Source organism: Branchiostoma floridae, chromosome 17 (assembly GCF_000003815.2).
Source record: "Branchiostoma floridae strain S238N-H82 chromosome 17, Bfl_VNyyK, whole genome shotgun sequence".
Classification (NCBI taxonomy): Eukaryota; Metazoa; Chordata; class Leptocardii; order Amphioxiformes; family Branchiostomatidae; genus Branchiostoma; species Branchiostoma floridae.
In genome coordinates, this window is record NC_049995.1 from 2880412 (window position 1) to 2904456 (window position 24045).

Here is a 24045-nt window from a genome sequence, read left to right on the forward strand (position 1 = left end):
AGATATATGTGCCTAACATATAGCGTAACACTCATTTTGTCCTCGAGTTAGTTATTGCTCTTTCTCCTTTTCTAGGTCCAGCGGAAATGTAGAGGTGGTTTTGCGTATGATGGTGACGAGTTACGCCTCAGCCAGTGTTACCACATCCTTTACCCAAGCCGTAACATCAGGAAAGATCGGAACCATCACTGTAGACCCCGCATCTGCCGTGGCCATGAAAGATGGTAACAATGTCAAGTATATTTTACGATTGACTAATGTTTTTTTTTCTTGTTGACTGGAAATAATGAATATGATGGCATTATGGGTTTAGTATTGAAGTGTAGTCATAAAACTTTTATGAAAATAAACCAAGTTTGGTAGTCCTTGCATGTCGCTGATAAGTTATGCAACGGGTTGGGGCGGGCATATTTGTATGTTTTCAGCTTTGATTCGCGTGAATTACCGAACTCTCAAATCTAGACTTTGCTCCTTCGTATTCAGCAAGCTGTCTTTTCCACCCTTTCATTCAGTTGTCCTCATCAAGTTGTGGCAAAAGGGTCTTAAACATCACATACGTAGACAACTTCTTAGCTCAACCACATGCACTGTTTGTGATGTTTTTAAACAGCTTTGTCTCTTCCCCAGTGAATGTGGCATCGAAAGTGGCCATGACAGTCACCCAAACATGGAACCAACAGCTGACCAACACGTCATCTACTGAATACACTCGGTTAAAGACCCAACTAGAAACTTCGGTAGGTTTTAGTATGAAATCTTTTTGTTAGGGAAAAGCTCTTTCTGAGAGCTATTTGAATGTATATGTGTATGAATTATTAACCTCCATGAAAGAAGTTTTGTGTTGATCAGTTGGTCTGTGATCAGGAGTTTTCAGTCAGTAAAAGTTGGGATTTATTCATCAGCATTAGTTGAAAGTACATCACACATAGAGTTTGATTTTTGTCTTTTTTCTATTCTCAAAAGTTTTCTTTCTAACAAATCTTGAAATTTCATTATCTCCTTTCAACAGTTACAGCAAACGTTCCTGACCATTGTTGGCTTCCAGAGAGTGGAGATACAAGAGTTCAAGAAAGTGTGAGTATCACTAATGTATGGCAACGTATTTGATGGTGTAGGTAACTATCAATTAGCTCTTGAACCTCCAGTTAGTATAGTTTTTAAGGGAGATAGATTTAAGTGGTAGATAATCATGTACTGGTCCAAGGATATCACCTTCCCTAATACAGATAATTTCTTCTTTCTTTCTTTCTTTCTTTCTTTCTTTATTTTGGATACGATATAACAATAATTTGTGTGCAACATTTGCGCAACAGGCAGGGTTAAAAGCATTCTGTAGATTGAACAAATAACGTTAACATGCATTGGCATAATACCGGTCATAAGCCTTATACCGGTCGATTAAAAATAGTGGAACCTACACATGCAACAATAGTTATTTCTGAGGTATGCACACTTCAGACATCTAGGTGTCCAATACATAATTTACAAAGCATCGATAACAATGCATTCGAAGACAACAAGGCCAAAAGTTTTCAGGTCATTTTCGGGGCAGGCGAGCTCGTCGTGGGACAAACACACTGTCACGTTCATCGCTGGATTTGTAGATAATAATCACATGTGCTCACGGCACAAGACGAGCATGATTCAACAGCAATCTTGAATTTCTTTTGGTGACCTACAACTCGTGTAAAAGTGTGAGGAACCGTTGCATTATCGCCCGGATCTACGGCTGAATGGGTCAAATTGAACGTACGCCGCCATTTTCCCGCCATTTTTAATGCTACGGCCAGCAGTAAAGTTTTACGTCATAGCGGTTGTGACGGACCAAAATTAAATGAAAATTCTTGTCAGTATACGCCCATTTTCTCATGACTTTTTGTATGCTCATGCAGATTTTGGTTTTGTGCAACTACTAACAGGAAAGAAAGGAACAACAGAGGATGTATAAAGGTACATAGCGGCAGTTAATTGTGCCGTGTTTCGTTCGACCGGTATAGTGCACCCCCCTCCAACCACGCACCCGTTCTCCGTGCAATTCCGCGGTGTGTTCCAATTACGATATTATGTTTTTAGCAGGACCAGAGAGACAAAATAATTTACACAGAAGAAGTGGCAAAGGTAAGCTGTAACAGCAACATGTAACTGGAGAAAATGATGCGTTGATCAATTGCCAAATTAGCATTGCTTGAGAAATTGCAGTAAACCGACCGGTATTATGCCAATGGATGTTAACTATTAACTTTTTATGAATGGTCAAAGTTGCCCAAATATGCTACATGTAAGTATAGGTCACAGCAAAGACATATGTACAAACATACACAGCAAAGATATACTAACAAACATACTATATATAATGATTGAATCCTTCAAATGATGTATCCAATAGTGGCAGCAACATCCAGGTCATCATCATCCTGGTGGTTGCCCAGTACGCCACCACATCGGTGTCCACGTCCTTCAGTACTATCGTGTCATCTGGAACTATTGGGACTATCACTGTCGATGTGAACTCTGCAACTGAGGAGAAAGTTGGTAAGTAAAATCTGAAGTCCCCTGTTTGCAGTCTTGGTAAGGTGTATTGTCTGCTCCAATAGTCAGTAATCCAGTAAATATTTCAGCGTTGATGATATACATTTTGTACAACCTATCAATTTGTTACCCAGTCCAAGTAAACATATTTATGCCGTAGGACTGAAATGACATCTTACCCGGTAATTGTTAACGCTAGGTCACCTTTATCAATGGGGTTACCTATATCTGTTGTATCTAAAAACAGGCTGTTTGTAAATACGGACTGTTGTCTCAAATTGCAATATTTTTAAAATATTGCAGCTTGAAAAACCATCCATCAAATTAAATCCCTACATACATTTTGTTAGATACAGCGGATATAGGTTACCTCACAAGTAAAGGTGAACTGTCGTTGCACTAATTCTAATTCTAAAAATTTTAATTTTTCTATTGTCCTTATGTGTTTCCCAAACAATTCTCATGTGTAAGGATGCTACGATATGTTAAGAGGAAGTACTAAGTAGTGGGCCACTAACCATGATATGTACATGTGTACATGCATGTAAAATTGCTAATAACATATGATGTACCTATTTCTTTAGTACCTGTGACACGCAGTACAACTGTGTCGCTGACTGAGTCCTGGAATGCTGCTTTACTGGACTCAAATACTACAGAGTACAAAACCCTCAAAACCAAAGTGGAAAACTCTGTAAGCTCCTTATTTCATTATCTCAAATAGGCAACAGTTAAAAACATAGTCTGTCTTACAATGTTTAAAAGTTCATCAGAATTTTTTGAGAGAGGACTTCATATAGGGACATTGAATTTGGTAATTGCAATCAGCAGTCAAATCATGTGAATATGTGAAGGAAGTTGTTTTGGAATTGAGCACAATTCATTCTTGAGGCAGATTTTTATTCTTTTTACGTTTTCTCTTCCAGTTCTTTGAGGTTTTTGTAGTTATTACTGGATTCCAGAGGGTCACAGTTGTTGAGTTCAAGGAAAGGTATGGAAATGATTCAATTATCCTAATTCTTTTCATTTCAAATATTTGAAATCACATCAGGAGCTTGAAGTTATATCATGGAAGCTCATCTGTGTTGGTAGTTATCATAGTACAAAGCTAAACTTTCTTCCAACACAAAAGTATACACGGATCAAATTTTCAACGACCACTGCCGCCTTTCCGGGATCAATATTGATGACCAATCACTTCAGAATGTAAACTCGCGAGAGTTAAGGACATGTGACGCGTGATTTTTGGATATGTGTCGTCAGCAATTTGTCAAGACAGGAAGCTTATTCATCAATTCTGTTGACTGACGAATAATGTATTTCTATCCAGCTCTGGTGTTGTGTCGGTGGTTCTGCGGATTTCCTTGTCTTACGCAGCTTCCACGTCCTTCGTCACCACTATCAAGACTGCTGTGTCCTCCGGAAAAATAGCTGCTGTGTCTGTCAACCCTGCCTCGCTACAGCTGGCAGTAGACAGTAAGTGTTTGAGTCTATGAATTACTTCCAGAGTCTGGTATAGCACAATTAAAAATCTTATGTTTTAGCATGTATTAGGAATGAAGAATCGATTATCATAACATTAAAATCAAAATGTTCAAATGATGAAAATCTTGCCAGCAGGTAAGAACATTCAGGCTGTTAATAACGAAGTCTTTTTTTTGTGATGAACTCAAACAAATTACCACTTACAATCAACAAATTGGAAAGAAAAAGCAGGTATCGGTTAAATGCGGAAATAAAAATTTGATTTGATAGATACATTGATGAATTCAAAATTCAATCAACTGTTTTATTGAAATGACATATAAAATTGTAATAGAAAATAGTAATAGAAAAATATAAATATAGCATTATTTTCTGACATAATATTGCATGTCCTTCACAGAGCGTGTTGTGCAGCAGGCAACCTTCAAACTGACGCAGCCCTGGTCGGCCAATCTGCTGGTGGTCACTTCAACAGAGTTTATTACACTCAAGAAGACTGTGGAAACCCAGGTACAACCCCTGCTAGTATAGCAAATTGTTCCCAAGTAATTCCTTTTTACTATAGTGTGTTTTTTACTTTTATGTATGGCCTTACTGTGGTTTTACTTTCCTTTTTACATGTTAAACACATTCAATTTGTTTTATTCTCACAGTTCTTCCAAACCTTTGTAAACATCAACGGCTTCCAGTCAGTGACTGTCAAAGAATTCCAGGAATCGTATGTAGACTTTATTACACACCATTTTACATTTCAAATATCGTATTTTTTTAAGTTATAAAAAGCTGTGCTGAATGGAGGAATCTGAACTAAATGACTTTTTGTCCCAGACTGCACAAAAACAGTAGGCAATCGTAGCTAGATTTTGATGACAGCTAACATATATAGTCATGTTTTTGCTTAATGATGAAACGTGTGTCATGTTCTTGCTGCTATTTTCTTCAGGAGCGGAACTGTTACTGTTATCTTCTACATCATTGTGGCGGAGTTTGCCACCACCACTGTATCAACAACGTTCACCACAGCTGTGCAGTATGGAACTGTTGGAACCCTGACAGTGGTCACAACCTCAGCTGCTGTCACTGTCCCAGGTGCTGAATATTTTGTTGTTGTTGTTATGCCTTCATTTAACATTGAAAACCTCGGTTATGTTATGTAATGTCTGGAACTGTGGGAACCCTGACATTGGTCACAACCTCAGCTGCTGTCATTGTTCCAGGTGCTGAATATTTCGCTGTTATTGTGACTTCATCTATCATTGAAAAACTCTGGTAATGTAATTTCTGGTACAGTTGGAAGTTGGAACCCTTGCAGTGGTCATATCCTTAGCTACTGTTACTGTCCCAGGTGCTAGATATGCTGCTGGTGTTGTGCCTTCTTTTATCATTGAAAAATGTCTGGTAATGTTATGGTAATTTTGTGGTCTGAAAATTTAAGTTGCTTTTTACGATGTACATAAGCTTCTCTAATGTTTTCTTATGTAAAAGTTGAAAAGTTTGTCATCCGTTACTTATATCATTTATGGAAAATTAAGTGTGGTGTCATACAAGCTACTGTTGAGCGGGCATCGCAGGCATTTTTTTTGCATGACACAATAGAAATTCAGTCAGTCATGATCAGTCAATCATTCATTTATTCAACCAATGGCACTGTAATAGTATATTGCAAGCAATTGATGTCACTACTACTTTTTTAAAGTCAGAAATGGTCAATATACAGAATTTTCTCATTTCTAAGTGCATTTGTCACATGGTAGCTTTACCCAAGGTTGATAAAAGAATGAAACGGATTTGTATTAATATCTAGATGAACATGTTGTACATTGTCATATGTGTTTTTCTGTATTGTATAATCCATACAGTGGAACGAACCATCTACAGCAACCTTGTGGTGTCAAATCCATATGACTGTAACTTGTTGGACAAGAAAAATTCCAAGTACACCAGATATGTCAACCAGTTTACAGCAAATGTAAGTCACCTGGAAAAAATACATGTTCCTTTGATAATCATTTGTATCATAATTGTAAATGTCTGGGGTCTTAGCTGTTTAAAGAGTACTACACTTACTTAGATATCATACTTAGTATTGATTGGATTAAGTACAACAATGTTATTACTGAGTGGAACTAAGGATGGACACTGTACAGTTGTACAAACTGCCAACCTACATATGAATATGATTAACTCTACCAGTATTTGTTTTGTTTGATCCAAACATCAAACCCTAGGCATTTAAGCCCTCCAACTGTTGTCTCTCCGTCCTTACCTTAGGCACCCCAGGCCCTCCCGCTCATCCCAGGGTTCAAGAGTTTTGAGTTGCTCTGGCTGGGAACATGGTAAGATGCATCAAGTCTTTTCCGAGTTGATCAAAGAAATCTGTCAGAATATGTACTTGTCAGTACAAACTGGGTTTGCAACTAGTGGTTTTAAATCACCAGGTATGCAATTCACTCAATACAAGGACATATTTGGGCTAGTGTCTCACCCTTTTCTCGAATGTCCAATATCTTCAGGAGAGATGGCGGCATTCTAGTTAACATGAAGCTGAACGTGAGTGAGGCCACGACGAAAGACGGCGTCCAGCAATGGATGAAAACCATTTCTGAAGGAGGAGACTTCGGCGACCTGAAGCTTAAGTCTACTGGATACGGAGCAGCAACATCAGATGCAGAACTTCCACAACCAGCCCAGGCTGACTTCGAGCTTTTGAATCTCACTCTATCAGCAGCATCGCCGAAACAGGTCTACCCAGCTGGTGTCATCAAAACGAAGTTCGACTTCTTCATAAAAAATTTGGGTAATCTAGATGTTGCAGTGACAACGAATGCCTTTGCCACGTTTAAGGCATATTTCACGAATAACGCGGAATTGGAGTCTGCTACAGTGAAGTCCAATGCTACAGATGTCACCGTTCCTATAAGCTCAGAGGCGTTGCTGCACGTGGGACTCAATGCAAAGGGAGCAGAACAAGTAGGTTGTTTCGCATCTATATCTTGCCAACTTGTATCATGTAATGATGTAACCTAATAGTATGTAACAAAGAAAATTCAGAGACAATGATGGGATTACATATTTGTATGTATATGATTGAATTGCAAAATAAATATACAAAAGGTTTTTAATGTTATGTTTTATCATGAAAGCTTTTAGATGCAAGACTGCAACATGGCTCATACATTTTGGGTCCGAATGCACTTTTCGAGAAGAGATTATACAAATGAAATGCAAAACATCTAATTCATATCTGTTAGATTTGATTAGATTACATTAGATGTTAGATCCTAGCAATAGTGCATAATCAGTTGAACTTCTATACAGATTGACATACATTGTACCTGTTACAATTGTTGCCCAATAAAAAATATTGTTGCCCAATAAAATTATTCTTATCTCAATCAATCCCCACTACAGGTAGGAATAATAAATGTGGTGGCACCACTTCAAGTCCCTGAGTCAAACTGTGGTGACTTCACCCATGTGTGCATCAATACTGTCGTAGCAGACGTGCCTGCCTTCTTTGACTACCAGCCGTGTAACAACGACGCGTGTTACGAGCTAAAGGCTGTAGGAGCAGGCGGTGGGCTGGAGAAGAACTGTCCACGATGTGAGTAATGTTAAATTTGGCATGATGATAAGGCTGTCGATTAGAATATATATCAAACTTGAAAGCTTGTACTCAACATACAAAACTGCTGTGCTACGTCTCAAGACCTTATTCAAATTAATGCAAAGAAGCAAACCCAAATTGTGCCATTTTTCTAGCCCAGAGTCCAGCCTTGTTAGCTTTGGTTGCTACCCTGTTGCTACCTGGTAGGGTATACATATATAGCAACATTCGGGTACGGACCAAAGCTTATAACAAGGCTGGACTCCAGGCTACCATTTTCCTGTAAGGTAAATGTATTTTTAAAGAATCATTCGTCAGAGTACAACAATTATTTTCAATATTCTGTGCCAACATTACAATTATGCTTTACAATAGTTACAAATGTATTTTCTTACATTTGCATTACTTTTTTGCAAATGGAAAATAACAATTGACAAGTTTTGGATTTGGTTTGTCACTTTGCAGTGACAGGAATATGCAGCCCTGCATGCCACGCCGATGCCACCTGCCACCGTGAATCCGGTACACCGACATGTGAATGTGATCACGGCTTTAGAGGGAACGGACAAACATGTGCAGGTAACAACCTATACAGATGGCTCATTGTTAAGATACATGTACTAATAACACAGTCATGAATGAACACTGTATTTGTTGGTTGAGAAATTTCACATATTTTCTTTACAGTGAATCTGAAGATACGTCCTTTCATTGTCCTATGCAGAACCTCACCAGCAGCCTACATCTTGAGAAGGTTCTGCTAAACCATGCTGAAGACCAGAAAATTTAGTAATACTTAAAGAAAACCTCAAGTCGATTCTCTTAATGGCTGATAGCTGATCATGCATAAGCTGTGTGCAATAATGTCTTCCATCCGAAAGTGTTATTGTTATCTTTAATCATTGAATGTTTCCTTTTCATTGCAGATATCGATGAATGCAGCACTAATCCATGTGATACAGCCGGGAACCAAGTTTGCAAAAACCTGGAGGGAAGTTTTGAGTGTACCTGTAAACCCGGGTATCAACTCAACCATGGGTCATGTGTGGGTAAGTCATTACATTGTCCAGTCAAGGAAGATCATGAAGTAAGGACTCAAAGTTTAACTCATTCTTTTACAATCAGCACTTGGAGTCTCATAATCATCAGTGGATGCAATTTGTTTGTTTGTTTGTTTATTGGGGATGCAACAGTACATGGCAAGTGGCATGCCAAGCAACGGCAGGGCTGGTAGCGGCTGCCACTACAAACAACAGTCATGATACAAATAATCCTACAGCGAAAATGTAGGAAAGTTAGTTGCATGAAGAAACTGTTTTTTCTTGATGAGTTAATATGTAAGTTTGTCGTGAGGCTGATTTCAACATTGTCTTTAGTTTTAAGGACAAGTTTTTGTAGCTCATTGTCTGACCAATACAAGAGTAAGAAGAAAAGAGCAAGTAACCAAAGTGGGACCAGTCACGAACCATGTCACATAGTGTGATTTGGTCATGATGGATAGATCATAAACTACAAACTTTAAGAAAACTATACCTCTTTAGATCTTGGCATTGCCTTGGATAAAGTTAAAGTTGCCCGTACATCTGAGCAGATGTGTAGGGGTGGCGCCAATCACCATTTCTGTAGCCCTTGGGCCACACATTTGTGCAAGTCACTACAGCAGGGGGCTGGTCCACTGGTAGTGATGCTGAGTGCTAAGCCGAGGAAACAGCATGTACCAATTTTGTACAGTCTTTGGTATGACACGGCCGGTGTGACAGCGATCTCGCCAACCCCCCACCACCTCCCCATAACTCCATTCATAGTATCAATATTAACGTAATTACATGGTGATACGATAGTTGAACTTGTTTCAGACAAGGAGGGTTGGGTCCCTTGTATTCCCATTATTGCATATACCTGAGTCTTGACATAAGATGTATTTCATTGTATTCACCTGTCCTCAAGCAACCTATATATCTCAAATATGAAGTCTCTACCATGAAGTGACCACAAAAGAACTATGTAATGTCTTTATTAATTGTGCAAATATTAGGTATTAATTAGAATAACGCACATTTTGGTATATGCACCTGGCCAAGGGATATCTTCACCTCCAACATGACTGTTTTCTCTAGTATTTAGGAACTGATGCATTTACCCGTGTTTCTTAAGACTGGTACTTTACCAGTGTTTGTGTAGCATTTAGCAACAGCTATATCAACTTGCGCGTAGATAGTGTTTATAATGAGAAACTATTATTCACGTGTGTTTTTGTTAGTGCTTTGGAAATGTTTCCAGCACAAGAAAGAAAACACTGTGACAAATTGAAAACATATAGCTGACGTATTCCGTACCATAGACGGTGTTGATTTATACGTTCGCAGTTGCACTGTTTTTATGCCACCTCAGCTGCAAAAATTGTCTTTTCATTTCAATGTCATGTTTCAATGTCTTTTCATTTCAATGTCATGTTTGCACCGAACAATATAGTATCGACTTTCGAGGTATGACATCTTACGGAACGGTAATAAGGTGCCATATAGGTACCAGGTAACACACCATATACGTTACTCCCCAGGTGCAGTATAGTACCAGGTAGCGCACCTGTAATATGTAGTAACCAGCTGCTCTTGGGGGGGGGGGCGGAAACGCTAAAGGGGGGCGAAAACGCTAGCAATCTAGGGGGGGGGGCGAGATCGCTGGGGGGGGGGGCGAGATCGCTGTCACACCGGGATCAAAGTGACGACCTACCGAATGCAAGGCGAACACTCTACCCACTCGGCCATCGCCTTGGATAGACTAAGAAAATCAAACCTATCAAGAACTTGACAGTGACCTGGATACATGAAGTCTGCCAGAAAAATCAAAACTGTCCAGGACTTAACAGTGTTTTCTGTCATTGTTTAGCTACCTCCAAGTTCCGCTCCACCATGAGCTTTACATCCCTGACGTACAGCTCTGACCTGGCCAACCCAACATCAGCACTCTACATCCAAACTCAGCGTACTGTGGTCATCACGGTAAGTATGATGGATGATTTTCCTTTCTTTCAATTGAGATTGTGTAGACATACGGTGGCGATTAGAGCCTTGTCGGTGGTTGGTTCTGTCACAGCCTGCTTGAAAATCTGTAAGGCATGAAAATCGTTCAAAGAATTATTGTCTTGTTCAAATGAATAAATAAACATCAACAAGCAACAATAGTTAATACACGAATTGTTTCCTTCAACAGATCACAAAGGTCTTCAAGCTCAGCACTGTCAGGTCCTCCTTTGTCGGAGTGACAGTTCTGGGGTTCAGCCCGGGGAGTATTAAGGCTGACGTATCGCTTGACGTGGCCAGTGACGCAAACCTGACCCCTAGTGACATGTCGGGGGCCTTCAAGAACGGATCTGCAGCTCTGAACGACACGTCATTAGGATTGGACACGTCATCAACAATTACTGGTTAGCTCTTGCCCTATGCTTTATTGTAATACGTTTGTGATGCTGTTCAGGGTACAGATATAATTTTTCGTTGTTGTTTGATCCTTATCGTACCTATAGTGGTGCTTGACGTAGCACGATGCTATTGCTGTTTTGTTTTTTGTAGCAAAATTTGGGGAGTTCTTGCCCATTTTATATTCTGAACTTGTGTTGACTACTGAGCTTTGAAAGCCTGTTATATTGTATAGTTACATTTTGCAGTAGTTACTTATTGTCATTCTTTTGATCTAAATTGATTGTTTTTTTCTGCTGTCAATTGTTTTAAGAGTAGATAATGTCATTTGACTTTCTTAACTAATGTCTGGATCCAATTTTTTCCCTTTCTAGATTACAATGAGTGTGCTAATGAGACAGACAACGACTGTTCTCCGTATGCAAATTGCAACAACACGGTTGGAGGTTTCAACTGTAGCTGCCGTGATGGCTTCCTGGACAACTCTACTGACAGCACCCGTCCTGGGAGAAGCTGTGTGAACATTTGTAAGCGTGCAGGACCTTTTTACCCAATAGAATATGCTGCAATTTATTATCTGCCAAATTTTTTAGGCACCTGTATTGTTACCCCCTTGAAATTGGGGTATTATAGTGCCTACTGTTTGCATCGGAGACGTCTTTCTTCGTGGTAGCTAGAGAATGCCTGGATGGATTATTTTGGTATTTTTGTCAAGACCTTAAAATCCTCAGATTATAGGCCCTTTGCTTTGGCGCTACATCAGAGGCTCAGAGCTACCAGTTTTGATATCTCGTGTTCTGGACAAGCTACATAAATGTGCCATTGTTGGGCCAACTAAGCTATTCTGATTGTTGATGTGGGGACAGTCTGAATTCTCTTCTGTTTTGTTTTGTTTTGTTTTGTCCAAACAGCAAGGCCATCATCTGCACCACCCACAACAGCATTTCCAGGTCAGTCAAACCTTGTCAAAACTAATGCAACATTACAGAATATTTCATAATTGTCTTGGACATTTTTAGTACATTAAACAAGACCTCCTATGTAGCTTGGAGGAAAACTCAATCCCTGGCCTAATTCTGTTTCGTTCCAATCGTGCTGAACACACAGTGCCCCCAACAGCAAGTTTGAGAGCACCTAAATTGTCTTGTACATTTCAGGAAAACTTTAATCCCCAGTTTAATTCTGTTTTCTGCCTATTGTGCTGAACATGCAGTGCCCCCGACGGCAAGTATGAGACCACCCACTGCCACTGTCCCACCTACTGCAGCCCCAACTGCAAACGTGTCAGCACCTGCATCACTACTCCGTGGACCCTCCACTGGTGTACCCACTATACGGCCAACAGCAACAGGTTGGTTCGTAGCAATGGACTTTTGAGGACCGTAATACCTTAAGGTGTAGAGTAAGGAAAACACTTAGTGAGTACAAAGAAAGACTATAGACCTTTGTTAAAGCTTTGTGTCATTTTTCATTATACTCATTGGTGTAGATTGTAGCTCTCAGCAGTCCATATCATTGATAGAATAGTCACTCGTTTACACTTGTCACCATTGTTATCTATACCAAAGTATTTTATTTTATACATGTTTATTATACTTTCTGTATGTTTCATGTTGCAATTAGCCCTCGGGCAAGAACTTGCAAATAAACTTCTTATTAATTATATTTTGCTGAAGAGAATGTCTCACACTTTGTAGTACAATGTTAAACTTTCTTCCAATACAAATTTTTACATGGATCAGTTTATACCTTTGTGTTGAAAGAAAGTTTAGCATTGCACTTTGATTACTACCAACACAGATGAGCTTCCATGATAATGTCTTACACTGTTTATTGCCGGCCACTACAGTACCTCCATTGCTGTCTGTAAGCCCGGGTATTAAACCTACTGTGGCACCGACTGCGGCACTTTCTGCACCACCAACTGCGGCACTTTCTGCACCACCAACTGTGGCACCAACTGCCAGTTTGGGAGTTGCACCAACGGCAGCAAGTCCAGGGGCAGGGCAGACAACTGCACCTGGAGTGCAACCAACTGCAAGTGTGCAACCAACCGTTCCTGTAGTACAACCAACTGCAAGTGTGCAACCTACCGCTCCAGTACAGCCAACTGCAAGTGTGCAACCAACTGCACCAGTAGTGCAACCAACTGCAAGTGTGCAACCAACTGCACCAGTAGTACAACCAACTCCAAGTATACAACCAACTGCACCAGTAGTACAACCAACTGCAAGTGGGCAACCAACTGCTCCAGTAGTACAACCAACAGGAAGCGTGCAACCAACTGCTCCAGTAGTACAACCAACTGCAAGTCCTGGAGCTGGAGCACAACAGACAACAGCCCCAGTGCTACAGCCATCACCTAGTGCAGGCGCACCAGACGCATCTCAGACTACTGCAGCAGCTGCTGCACAACCATCAGCAACTGCAGGGCAGCAGGCAACTGCAGGTACCTCTGCACCATCGGTAGCACCCACATCCCCAGGTAATATAGGTTTTAGAAATGAAGATTTGACCTTTACCTTGGTTTTTGAAGAGAAAAAGGAAAATGAATTTTGCATGTTGAATCGCCTTTCCACCACCCCCTTGAAGATCGTTGATGCACCATGAATCCGGAATCGAGGCATAGGAAATGTTTCTCAACAGCTCTGGATAAGAAAGCTTGATAACAATCGTTGACAGGTCATCTAGGCTATGATAATGAATATTTACTTGTGGTATTGATCAACTAATATAAACTTATGATCATGGAAAAGAACATAAATCTTTGTGTATCTAACATCTTTGTGTATCTAACATCTTTGTTTATCTAACATCTTTGTGTACTTAATATCTTTGTGTACTTAACATCTTTGTGTACTTAACATCTTTGTGTATCTAATGTTTTTGTGTATCTAACTTGGCTGGGTGGAATGGGTGTTTATGTTCAGAACTAACAGGAAGTGTGCAACCAACGGTACCAGGGGTACAACTTACACCAAGTGTGCAACCAACAACTACGGGGGTACAACTAACACCAAGTGTGCAACCACCAACTACAGGTGTTAAGCTAACACCAAGTGTGCAACCAACAACAACGGGAGTACAACTTACACCAAGTGTGCAACCAACAACTATGGGTGTACAACTAACACCAAGTGTGCAACCAACGGTACCAGGGGTACAACTAACACCAAGTGTGCAGCCAACAACTACGGGGGTACAACTAACACCAAGTGTGCAACCAACAACGGGGGTACAACTTACACCAAGTGTGCAACCAACAACAACGGGGGTAGAGCTAACACCAAGTGTGCAACCAACAACGGGGGTACAACTTACACCAAGTGTGCAACCAACAACAACGGGGGCACAACTAACTCCAAGTGTGCAACCAACAACTGGTGTACTGCTAACACCAAGTGCGCAACCAACAATGACAGGGGTAGAACTAACACCAAGTGTGCAACCAACAACAACAGGTGTACAACTAACACCAAGTGTGCAACCAACAGCAAAGGGTTCAGAACTAGCACCAAGTGTGCAACCAACAACGACGGGTTCAGAACTAACACCAAGTGTGCAACCAACAACAACGGGGATACAACTAACACCAAGTGTGCAACCAACAACAATGGGGGTACAACTAACACCAAGTGGGCAACCAACAACAATGGGTTCAGAATTACCACCAAGTGTGCAACCAACAGCAACGGATTCAGAACTAACACCAAGTGTGCAACCAACAACGACGGATTCAGAACTAACACCAAGTGTGCAACCTACAACTACAGGTGTACAACTAACACCAAGTGTACAACCTACAGCAATGGATACACAACTAACAGCTAGTGTAGAGCCAACAGCAGCGTCGGTAGCACCCATGTCTGCAGGTACAGGGATAAGAAATCATAGATCTTTGCTAACTTTTATTTTACTGTGGAGAATAAATCTAGTTGTGGGAAATAAATCTAGTTGTGGGAAAAAGAACAAATGATTGTGATAAGGAAGTTTTACTCTACGTCTACGAAGGTAAGACATCCTAGACAGACAACATGTTAGCAAAACAGTTACTCAAACAACTGAATCCATCAGGCTGGTTGCCAATGAGTAATCTAAAAGCTGTACTATCTTATACGTCAACCATCTCTGAGGCATTTCTTATAATCTATACAGTATACACATTCCTGATTTTTTGTTGTGTTGTCCTAACTTCAAATTCTAATTTTTGATAACTTGATAACAATTACTAACAGGTACTTTTTGTTACTAAATATTAACTCGCCATAAACCTACTAATACAGAGTCATAGGAATATGTACAATTCTGTGTGTATCTAACATCTAATGGCTGGTGTTGAATGAAATGTACAATTGTACATGTTTAGAACTAACGCCAAGTGTGCAACCAACAACAACGGGGGTGCAACTAACACCAAGTGGGCAACCAACAACTACGGGGGTACAACTAACACCGAGTGTCCAGCCTACAGCAACGGATGCACAACTAACACCAACTGTCCAACGTACAACAACGTATTCACAACTAACACTAAGTGTACAACCAACAGCAACGGATGCACAACTAACACCAAGTGTCCAACCTACAGCAGCAACGGATGCACAACTAACACCAAGTGTGCAACCTACAGCAGCAACGGATGCACAACTAACACCGAGTGTACAACCTACAGCAACGGATGCACAACTAACACCAAGTGTGCAACCTACAACAGCAACGGATGCACAACTAACACCAAGTGTGGATCCAACTGCAACGGACTCACAACTAACACCGAGTGTCCAACCAACTGCAACGGATGCACAACTAACACCAAGTGTCCAACCTACAGCAACGGATGCACAACTAACACCAAGTGTCCAACCAACTGAAACGGATTCACAACTAACACCAAGTGTGGATCCAACTGCAACGGATGCACAACTAACAGCTAGTGTGCAACCTACAGCAGCAACGGATGCACAACTAACACCGAGTGTCCAACCAACTGCAACAGATGCACAACTAACAGCTAGTGTACAACCTACAGTGACGGTGGTGCAACCAACTGCTTCAGTAGCCCCCAGTGTTGCAGCATCAGCAGCCCCTACAACTGCCGGACCAACCGGAACATTACCACCAGGAACAGTCGGTAAGGGCACACAGAAAAGTGTTTACCCTCATTTGGCATGTCTTCTTGATGACATTTATAGATTAAGTTGTTCAAGAAGTTGTTCTTCATGAGAAGATAACGCCTCAGGAATAGATGCATTGTACTTAATCTAATCGGTTACAAACTTCAAGTAATTGATATGTAAAATCTATAGCGGATTGATTTCATTTGGTAAGAAAAGGTACCTTAAGAATTAATAGGCAATTACTAGATTTTGAAAATTACAAAATTTAAAAATTCTTTACTGTATTTGATGACAACAAGTTCATTTTATGAAGAAAAAGAGCATCACTTAGCTGATAGCAATCAAACTTCAAATCATGTAGCTGTTTGTTATTATAAAACTAACACATTCTGGTTCTGTTCCTTTACTTAAACTTATCCCCCACAGTGGTTGAAGCTGGTACAGTGAAGGTAACCTTCCGCAGCCCCAACACCTTCACTCCTGCCGAAAGTGTCGACATGTGGTTCGACTACACTTTCGAGAACAAGGGGAACACTGACATCCCTGCCAGTAACAGCACTAATGCAGCCTTGAAGGTAAGCTACTAAGATATGTATATTTCTGCCATGTATATCTCGAGACGATTAATAAAAAAACTAAATCACTAAAAGCTAAGTAATTGTATGTGACTTATGGTCTACGAGTTCACTAACTGTTACGTGTTCAAATCAGGATAAACTAGTATCATAATGATGCTTATTGTCAGAAACTGCCAAGAGCTTTATACACGTTCATATATGGTATGAAATGCATTTCAAAGGACGAATATACCTATAAAACTTATAGGTAGAAGTCAATATCAACACAAAAGTTGTTATCGTTATGTTTAGCAAAATATAGAAGTCACTTAAGTCTCAAATTCCTTTTACCTCAGATATATTTCTATTAGACTGGACCTAAGGGAACTTGTAAGTAACGTCAGAATTCTACAGACCTGTCAGGGAGTAAATAATTTATATATCTATTACATGTACATTAATTTGTACTTGTGGCTTACTGCCTCTTACACCTGCCATTTGATCCACTCCCCCTCCAGGTTTACTTCACCAACAATGCACAGTTTGAGTCTGCCACCATCAAGTCTCCGCCCTCTACAGTCACGCTATCAGCCTTCGACAGCGCTCTCTCCAGACAGGGCATCAAACAGGGCGCTTCCTTCACGGCGCTCGATGCCACAGCAGCCGTTTCGGTCCCTGAGGCCAACTGTACCTCCTTCACGCATCTCTGTACGGTTGTGACCTACGCGACCCTGGGCAACCGGTATGCGGACCGCACGGACACCTGTCTAGCCCTGGGGTCGGGGTCCAACCAAGCTGGACCGCTGGATTGTACTAAAGGTACGGACCCTGAGTAAAGAAACTATTTTTTACAAACACAGCTCCATTCCGCCGACGTTTCAGTGACCGCCTGTAACCTTCATCAGGGCAATTCTGACTGGTTCACATTGTACCGGTCACCGAAACGTCGGTGTAATAAACCTGTGGTTGTGAAAAAAGAGTGTCTTTACTCAATAAATGTACCAATCTGATAAAACTTGATAATTCACGGAGGTACGGACCATTATCTCTTTCCTCTTGACCTCAATGAAATCTGGCATGCAAGAGTTTGTCATGGATACACAAAGGTACAAACAAACAAACAAACCTAATATGTATTCAATTCAAACAGGTCCTATTGAAACGCAAGATGATTAAGTCATACTGTGGTACTTATTATTTTACATCACAGGAGTTACGATTTACATTTTGATAAAACAATCAGCAGTCATCTCCAATGTCTGCTTAGTATAGTTGATACTCATAGAATTGGATATTTCGATCCATAATTTCAATATAAATATGTATATTTTGCAATCTCAAATAAGTAGATGAAATGTATTTTCTCAACATTATTAGTCACATTATGAGCTGGCTTAACTTTTTGATACACTTTGTTTTTCAGTGACACAAACATCCTGTTCCGGCTGTGATTCTAACGCAGTTTGTGCGACGGTGGCAGGCCAGGCCAAGTGTGTCTGTAAAGGAGGGTTCACTGGAGACGGTACCACATGTACAGGTGTGTACTAGGTGTTTACTCAGTGATACATGCAGGGTTGGACAAGTCCACTAGCCCTATTGTCCCAGGCCACGTCCTACCTGACTGGCCCGATTGGGCAAGTTATACCTTTTCCATTGAGTGTGATTTTTATCATTATACTTCCAACTTTTCACAGTCGTAGCATCAAGCATTGGTTATCACAGAAAAATAGATGAACCAATAGCAAGAATTCCATACTATTAGATGGAAATGAAAAATTAAATACATACAGTCATGTACTTTTAGAAAAACGATGTCCCCTTCATCAGGGCAATTCTGGCTCACATTGTACTGCAGCAATAGGAAGTCTTCACTCAGTAATGTACCAACCTAATTAAACTATTCAGTATAGTTTAGTACATACATGTATCATGTATATGGAAAGTTATGATGGTTCATTTATTACACAGACGTGAACGAGTGTACATCAGGCACTCCCTGTAGCAGCCTGGCCAACTCCAGATGCGTGAACACGGCCGGCTCGTACGAGTGCCAGTGTGTGCCCCGCTACTACAAGAAACGGCGGGAGTGCATGACCACGCTGACGTACCAAGTGGAAGTGACGTTCACAGCCTATAACTACACTTCTGAGTTGGCAGACAGCAACTCCACGGAGTTCATGAAGCTAGAATACACCTACTCTGAGGAGGTAATCTTATGACCCCTGCAGAAAAGCATTAAATTTTCTACATTTATTTTATAGTAGCAGTTGATTTGTCATTGGAATGGGTAGAGTTGGAACTAGGTGTGTTACTAGCATTCGTAGATTGCATTTTCAGTGGTTTTGGGCTATGAAAAGGTGATCAGATTTTCCAGTCAAGGAATTTCTGATTGATGATTTTATGAAAGTCTTCCTTGCCATTGCCGCATGCAGCAGCCACTGTCAAAACTGCAAACTACGTCAGCATCTTAAATCAGAAACCCCATGTGCAGCTGCGATAGACTTTTTTTCTTTTCCTTGCATTTTGACTCCCCATACATAGATACATGTCAAACACATTCCCCCAACCTCCTCTGTTTTTTGTTGTACTGAGGGCCTCACTCAACCTGTTCAATGTCTAATATGATCCTCCCTCTCTTCATCCAGTGCCTTGCAAAATTGTCTTTACCAAAGCTGCAATTGTTAAAGTAAGACAGTAACATGTAGATGCTCCCTCGTTGTGTGACGCGTAAGGCAATCAGAGGTCCATTATGCTTGCCGTGGCTGTAAAAATTGGGAAAATAAGTGTTTGCACTCTGAGTGTTGTCTACTTAATATGTGGTATGTTTCGTGCAGTTTGCACATTTTTAGTAAATTCCTATTTTCCTCCATGTAGATGTCTTACGTCTACCTGACAAGTACACTGAAGGATTCCTTCCACGGAATGCGCGTGTTGAACTTCCGATCTGGTAGTGTTATTGGCACTCACGCAGCCAACTTGGCAAGCAGCGGTGGACAGAGTACGAGCAATGTACAGAACGCCGTGAACTCAGCTATCGGTTCCGCATCAGGAACTGCTCTACAGATGCAAGCAAACGTCAAAGTTGCAGGTAAGACATCTAGTTTGGCGCCCTCTTTGTAAGATTTTTTTTAGTCAGGACTCAGGAGACAAAAAAGTGTCTTATTCATGAAAGAGTTGAAAATTTGCAATAATTGATATTGTTACATAGTACAAAATTGAAACTGACCTCAAATGGCCTACTGTACGAGCGATCGCTGTTGTTATTTTTATCCGGGGTATTCGGCGTTTGGCGCCTACCAGGACGTCATTAGATTGGATTAAGAATTGATATTTAAATTAGCAGATTAAATTAACGGTCAAGATGTAAATCAATCTTTTTCCAAACACCTGCTTTTTGCCTACCACTGCGTAACTGTGACATCATCACGATCGCTCGTATAGTCAGTTTCTTCTGTGTTCCAAATATTGTGACATGATTTTGTATAATTGTAGTAAAATATGCTTGGTACTTCAGCAAAAGTTGCAAGTTATTTCATAGAACATACACTACATGTATCTCTGTGCCTTTTTTTACTACAAGGAAAGCAGACATAAGTATCATAAAATGCTAATGTGTCTGAAATTACCATTGAAGCATCTTAATTTCAAATTGCCTTTTCCTGAAGACAGATTACGACGAGTGTGTCAAAGCCTGAGTTACAATGCATGCATGCTTTAGCAATACTTGCAATGTTTAATAAACTTGTATATCTCAATGATATAGTAATATATCTGTGCTGGCACTAGAATACTATTGTTAAGTGCTAGTAATATCTGAAATTACCATTGAAACATCTTAACTTCAAATTGCTTTTCCCTTTGCTAGATTACAACGAGTGTGCTAAAGCCAGTGACAATGACTGCAGTGAAATGGCAGATTGTATCAACACAGTTGGTTCCTTCACCTGCAAGTGTAAGACTGGGTATGAGGACAGGAACCCCTCTACACCTGGAAGGAACTGTTATGGTACGATTGTCGTCTCGATTGATTTGAATGTTGTAAACCATACAATAGTTCAGGTTTAATATGGTATTCACAGTGATTTGTAGTGCAGATGTGTTGCAAATATTACGTTCTGTTTTGAGTGGCTTTGAATTACGTTGCCTAGTACATGTAAATCATTTCAGACAACTACACTGATCTCTCCTTTCCTGAATTCATAATGTCTGCAGAATTATGTCCTTGTGCACTTAAATCAACTTAAAAATGCTACCATCTTCTTCAATGTCAATTTTTGCATTGAAAATAGATTTCCTGTGCTTACCTACTAATAGCATTAACTTATAGACATGAAGTAATTTTTTTCTGTTTTATCAATTAGATTGTTGATATAAGTTGTATTTTTGTTAATTTACATTGTACAACTCATTAACAACATTATTGAAAAATTCATTATAAAAGTTATTACAGGCATTAAGATCATGCGCTCCGTGCCGTTTCAGATGCTTCCCGACTTGCCCTGATTATTGGAGGTGTGATCGGCGGGCTGTTGGCTCTACTGTTGCTGCTCTGCCTCTGTCACCAGTGTATCAAGAAGCAGAGGGGCACGGTCAGGACACTTAGCATTCATTTATTCATTCATTCATATAGCAGCATGTACATGGAAAATTAAAAAAATGTCAAGTGAATTGCCTGGCTCATAAAGTACTAGTAATCCATCAATGAATCACAATTCTTTGTTTTTATGGGAATGTCCCATGGACTTTGGCCATGTTTTCCAGAGGTCCAGCGGTAATGTTCGAGTTGTGTGTAGCAATTGTGCCTCAGACAATTTTTTCTGTTTGTTTTTCCAGATATTTGCGGTCATGAACATGACTTGAGAACATCTGGGTGGATTGAATTTTGTACAATCATTTATATTGATAGGGACTGGGAGGACAATGATATGGCCGGGGTTTGTGCCCACTGGTATGTGACCTTGTTCATTTTGTCTTTGATTGAAACAGAAGAAATCTGTGGACCTGAAGTCTATAGACACGGGGGGCCTCGTGTGGGCCCGGCAGGACGATCGCACCTTCTGGTGGCCCGGAGAGGTGGTGCCTGGGAAGGATGGAGATGGCAGTCGGTGGGTCAAATGGCTCGGCATCAACACTTTCTCTCCGGTAAGCTCCTCTACATATCTGTATATGTACCTGTACGAATTATTAGCCAGTATTACTGTGGCATTGTCTTAGCCCGAGTACCTTCCTCCGTGGTGACTGCTGGCTCAATCCATTCGCTTGCCAGTCACAGAGTCTGTAACCTGCTTCAGTCTATCTATACAAGCGAAAGTATTGGTCAGTGGTCACTACGGAGGATGGTACTCAGGCTACAAAATGTAGCATTGTCTTGCATATTGGCATTGGTCCTGAAAAAGGCGACAGTGGTCGTTAAAATTTGATCCATGTATACTTTTGTGTAGGAAGAAAGTTTAGCATTGTACTAGGCTGCTGAATGCTTGGGTTAATGGGAAAACAGTAACTATGACTACCATTGTAACAAAGGTGGCTGACATCCATATGCGCTTGTAGGCTTGTAGGGGTGGTTACGAATAGTACCGAACTGTGTGCCCTTCCCCAGGTGGAGACTGTGGAAGTTGATAAGTTCCAGTCGGTGAATCAACACTTCAGCGCCAAGGCCCATGCCGGTCTGGGGTCATACCGTGCAGGTATTGAGCAGATCAAGCGGGTGAGTAACTGCCCAAACATCAACATCTTTGAAAGGAAATGCTCTTTATAAGCTGCACTATGTTGTGTAAACAGTGAGAAGGTAGCAACTCAGTTGCTGATTATTTCCACAGATATCCATGGTAGCAACTCAGTTGCTCATTTGATTTCTTGTTGTTTATTTCCACAGAAATCCATGGAGTACCCAGAACAGGTAGGCTGATCTGTAAGGTCGAAAGGTCATTAAGGCATAAAGTAGGCTCAAAACCTTTACGTGGGAAAAGGGGTAAGAGAGGATATAGTTAGGGTGGACACCAGCAAATGCTCATCTTCAGTTTAGCCTTCTAGTTGTTTTCTAATATTCCTTTTTACTGACAGCAAAATCAGCAATAACAGCAGCTATACAAATGTATATACAATGTAGAACGCCTATTCCAATTGGTTGCAAACCCTTTCTACATACTAGGAATATAATGGAGGCCACAACGCTTATTGTTCAATGTTAATATTTATCTCTCGTGTATTATATCAGGCTCCGCCCTACAATGGCGATGGCCAGTATGCAGAGAAACCAGCACCTGGCCCGCAGTACAAGAGCCTGATTGTACCGTACTACCAGGATCCTGAGGTAACTAGCCAGTACATGTATTGCAGTAGAAGTAAATTAGGGAGGGGGGAGAAGTGATGTCTTCAAATTGCTCAGGTCACTTTGACATAAATGCAAGGCTAGTTCTTTGTCTGTTTCACCATACGTATCAAGTTGTGTGTAAAGCCTAGCCTCCACCAGGCCTTCTGATGGGGGTACGGGGATGGTAATATTCGGCAAAAGATCTGGAATTTGGCCAGTGGAGTCGGTTTACACTAAGTAAATCTTTCTCTTCAGAGTAGCAGAACTCCCCTGGCAAACTTTTCTCCATAATACAAATGTAGAAGTCTTTATGGTAGAAACTAATGTCAGGCCAACATTGTGGGACCTATTTTGTTAGAAAAACGGACACAAGTTTTCATCAGTCTTGTGGAAAATCATATGAAATAACCTTCTTTTTTTTCAAACCCCCAGAGGTACGCCCAACAGCAAGAGGTTTCCCAGGTCCTGGCTCGCCCCCCTCGACCCTCGGTACGCGCGCCACCAAAGTACAGCTCCGGCTTTAAAGGGAACGCAGAGTACCAGGAGTTCTCCTTCAAACTCAAGTAACAAGACGGCCGAAGAACAACCAATTAATGCCTGTAGGAATAGCGATATTCATGCGGATTGCATGTATTACTTTTGTTACTTAAGTTTTGATAATAATGACATGTAACCAAGTACAATGTAACCTAGTACGATAACTACAATTGTAGTGAAATTTTATGATTTTGAAAAATTGAGTGAAATTCACCTTTACTGAACTTTTGTTTTGTTATTATATTTTTCAAATATTCTAAGCTTTTTTTTATACATTTACTCTTAAGTTTTGATTATCTTGATTAATGGGTTATTGCTGATAAGATTGGACCAGACATGAATAGCGTCAGATATGCTCTTTAGTCCTGCATAGTTGTAATCAAATATCGTAATCAACACTAGTAAGGCAAACACTATTGGAGGTGAAGACACCAAAGTTTTGTACTCTCTCTGAGTTCTTTATTCTAGATAGTGACATAAT

General features: G+C 40.5%; 1 protein-coding gene across 1 annotated transcript in view; it reads left to right on the forward strand.

The window, feature by feature from the left end:
• LOC118404904 (serine-rich adhesin for platelets-like) overlaps positions 1-23662 on the forward strand; it is a 79370-nt gene extending 55708 nt beyond the window's left edge. The window contains exons 100-134 of the mRNA XM_035804285.1: positions 76-224; positions 628-737; positions 1010-1074; positions 2387-2532; positions 3114-3223; positions 3456-3520; positions 3860-4005; positions 4415-4524; positions 4668-4732; positions 4958-5103; positions 5874-5983; positions 6286-6350; positions 6528-6984; positions 7426-7618; positions 8087-8200; positions 8548-8670; positions 10511-10623; positions 10835-11048; positions 11415-11567; positions 11952-11990; positions 12254-12391; positions 12890-13525; positions 15989-16171; positions 16584-16732; positions 17233-17533; positions 18138-18251; positions 18683-18921; positions 19589-19802; positions 20580-20720; positions 21197-21303; positions 21701-21856; positions 22314-22421; positions 22590-22613; positions 22932-23027; positions 23460-23662. Of these exons, the coding sequence (XP_035660178.1) occupies positions 76-224; positions 628-737; positions 1010-1074; positions 2387-2532; positions 3114-3223; positions 3456-3520; positions 3860-4005; positions 4415-4524; positions 4668-4732; positions 4958-5103; positions 5874-5983; positions 6286-6350; positions 6528-6984; positions 7426-7618; positions 8087-8200; positions 8548-8670; positions 10511-10623; positions 10835-11048; positions 11415-11567; positions 11952-11990; positions 12254-12391; positions 12890-13525; positions 15989-16171; positions 16584-16732; positions 17233-17533; positions 18138-18251; positions 18683-18921; positions 19589-19802; positions 20580-20720; positions 21197-21303; positions 21701-21856; positions 22314-22421; positions 22590-22613; positions 22932-23027; positions 23460-23594 (5434 nt within the window). The 3' untranslated portion in view covers positions 23595-23662. The remainder of the gene's footprint in view (positions 1-75; positions 225-627; positions 738-1009; positions 1075-2386; positions 2533-3113; positions 3224-3455; positions 3521-3859; positions 4006-4414; positions 4525-4667; positions 4733-4957; positions 5104-5873; positions 5984-6285; positions 6351-6527; positions 6985-7425; positions 7619-8086; positions 8201-8547; positions 8671-10510; positions 10624-10834; positions 11049-11414; positions 11568-11951; positions 11991-12253; positions 12392-12889; positions 13526-15988; positions 16172-16583; positions 16733-17232; positions 17534-18137; positions 18252-18682; positions 18922-19588; positions 19803-20579; positions 20721-21196; positions 21304-21700; positions 21857-22313; positions 22422-22589; positions 22614-22931; positions 23028-23459) is intronic.
• The last annotated feature ends 383 nt before the right edge of the window (positions 23663-24045 follow it).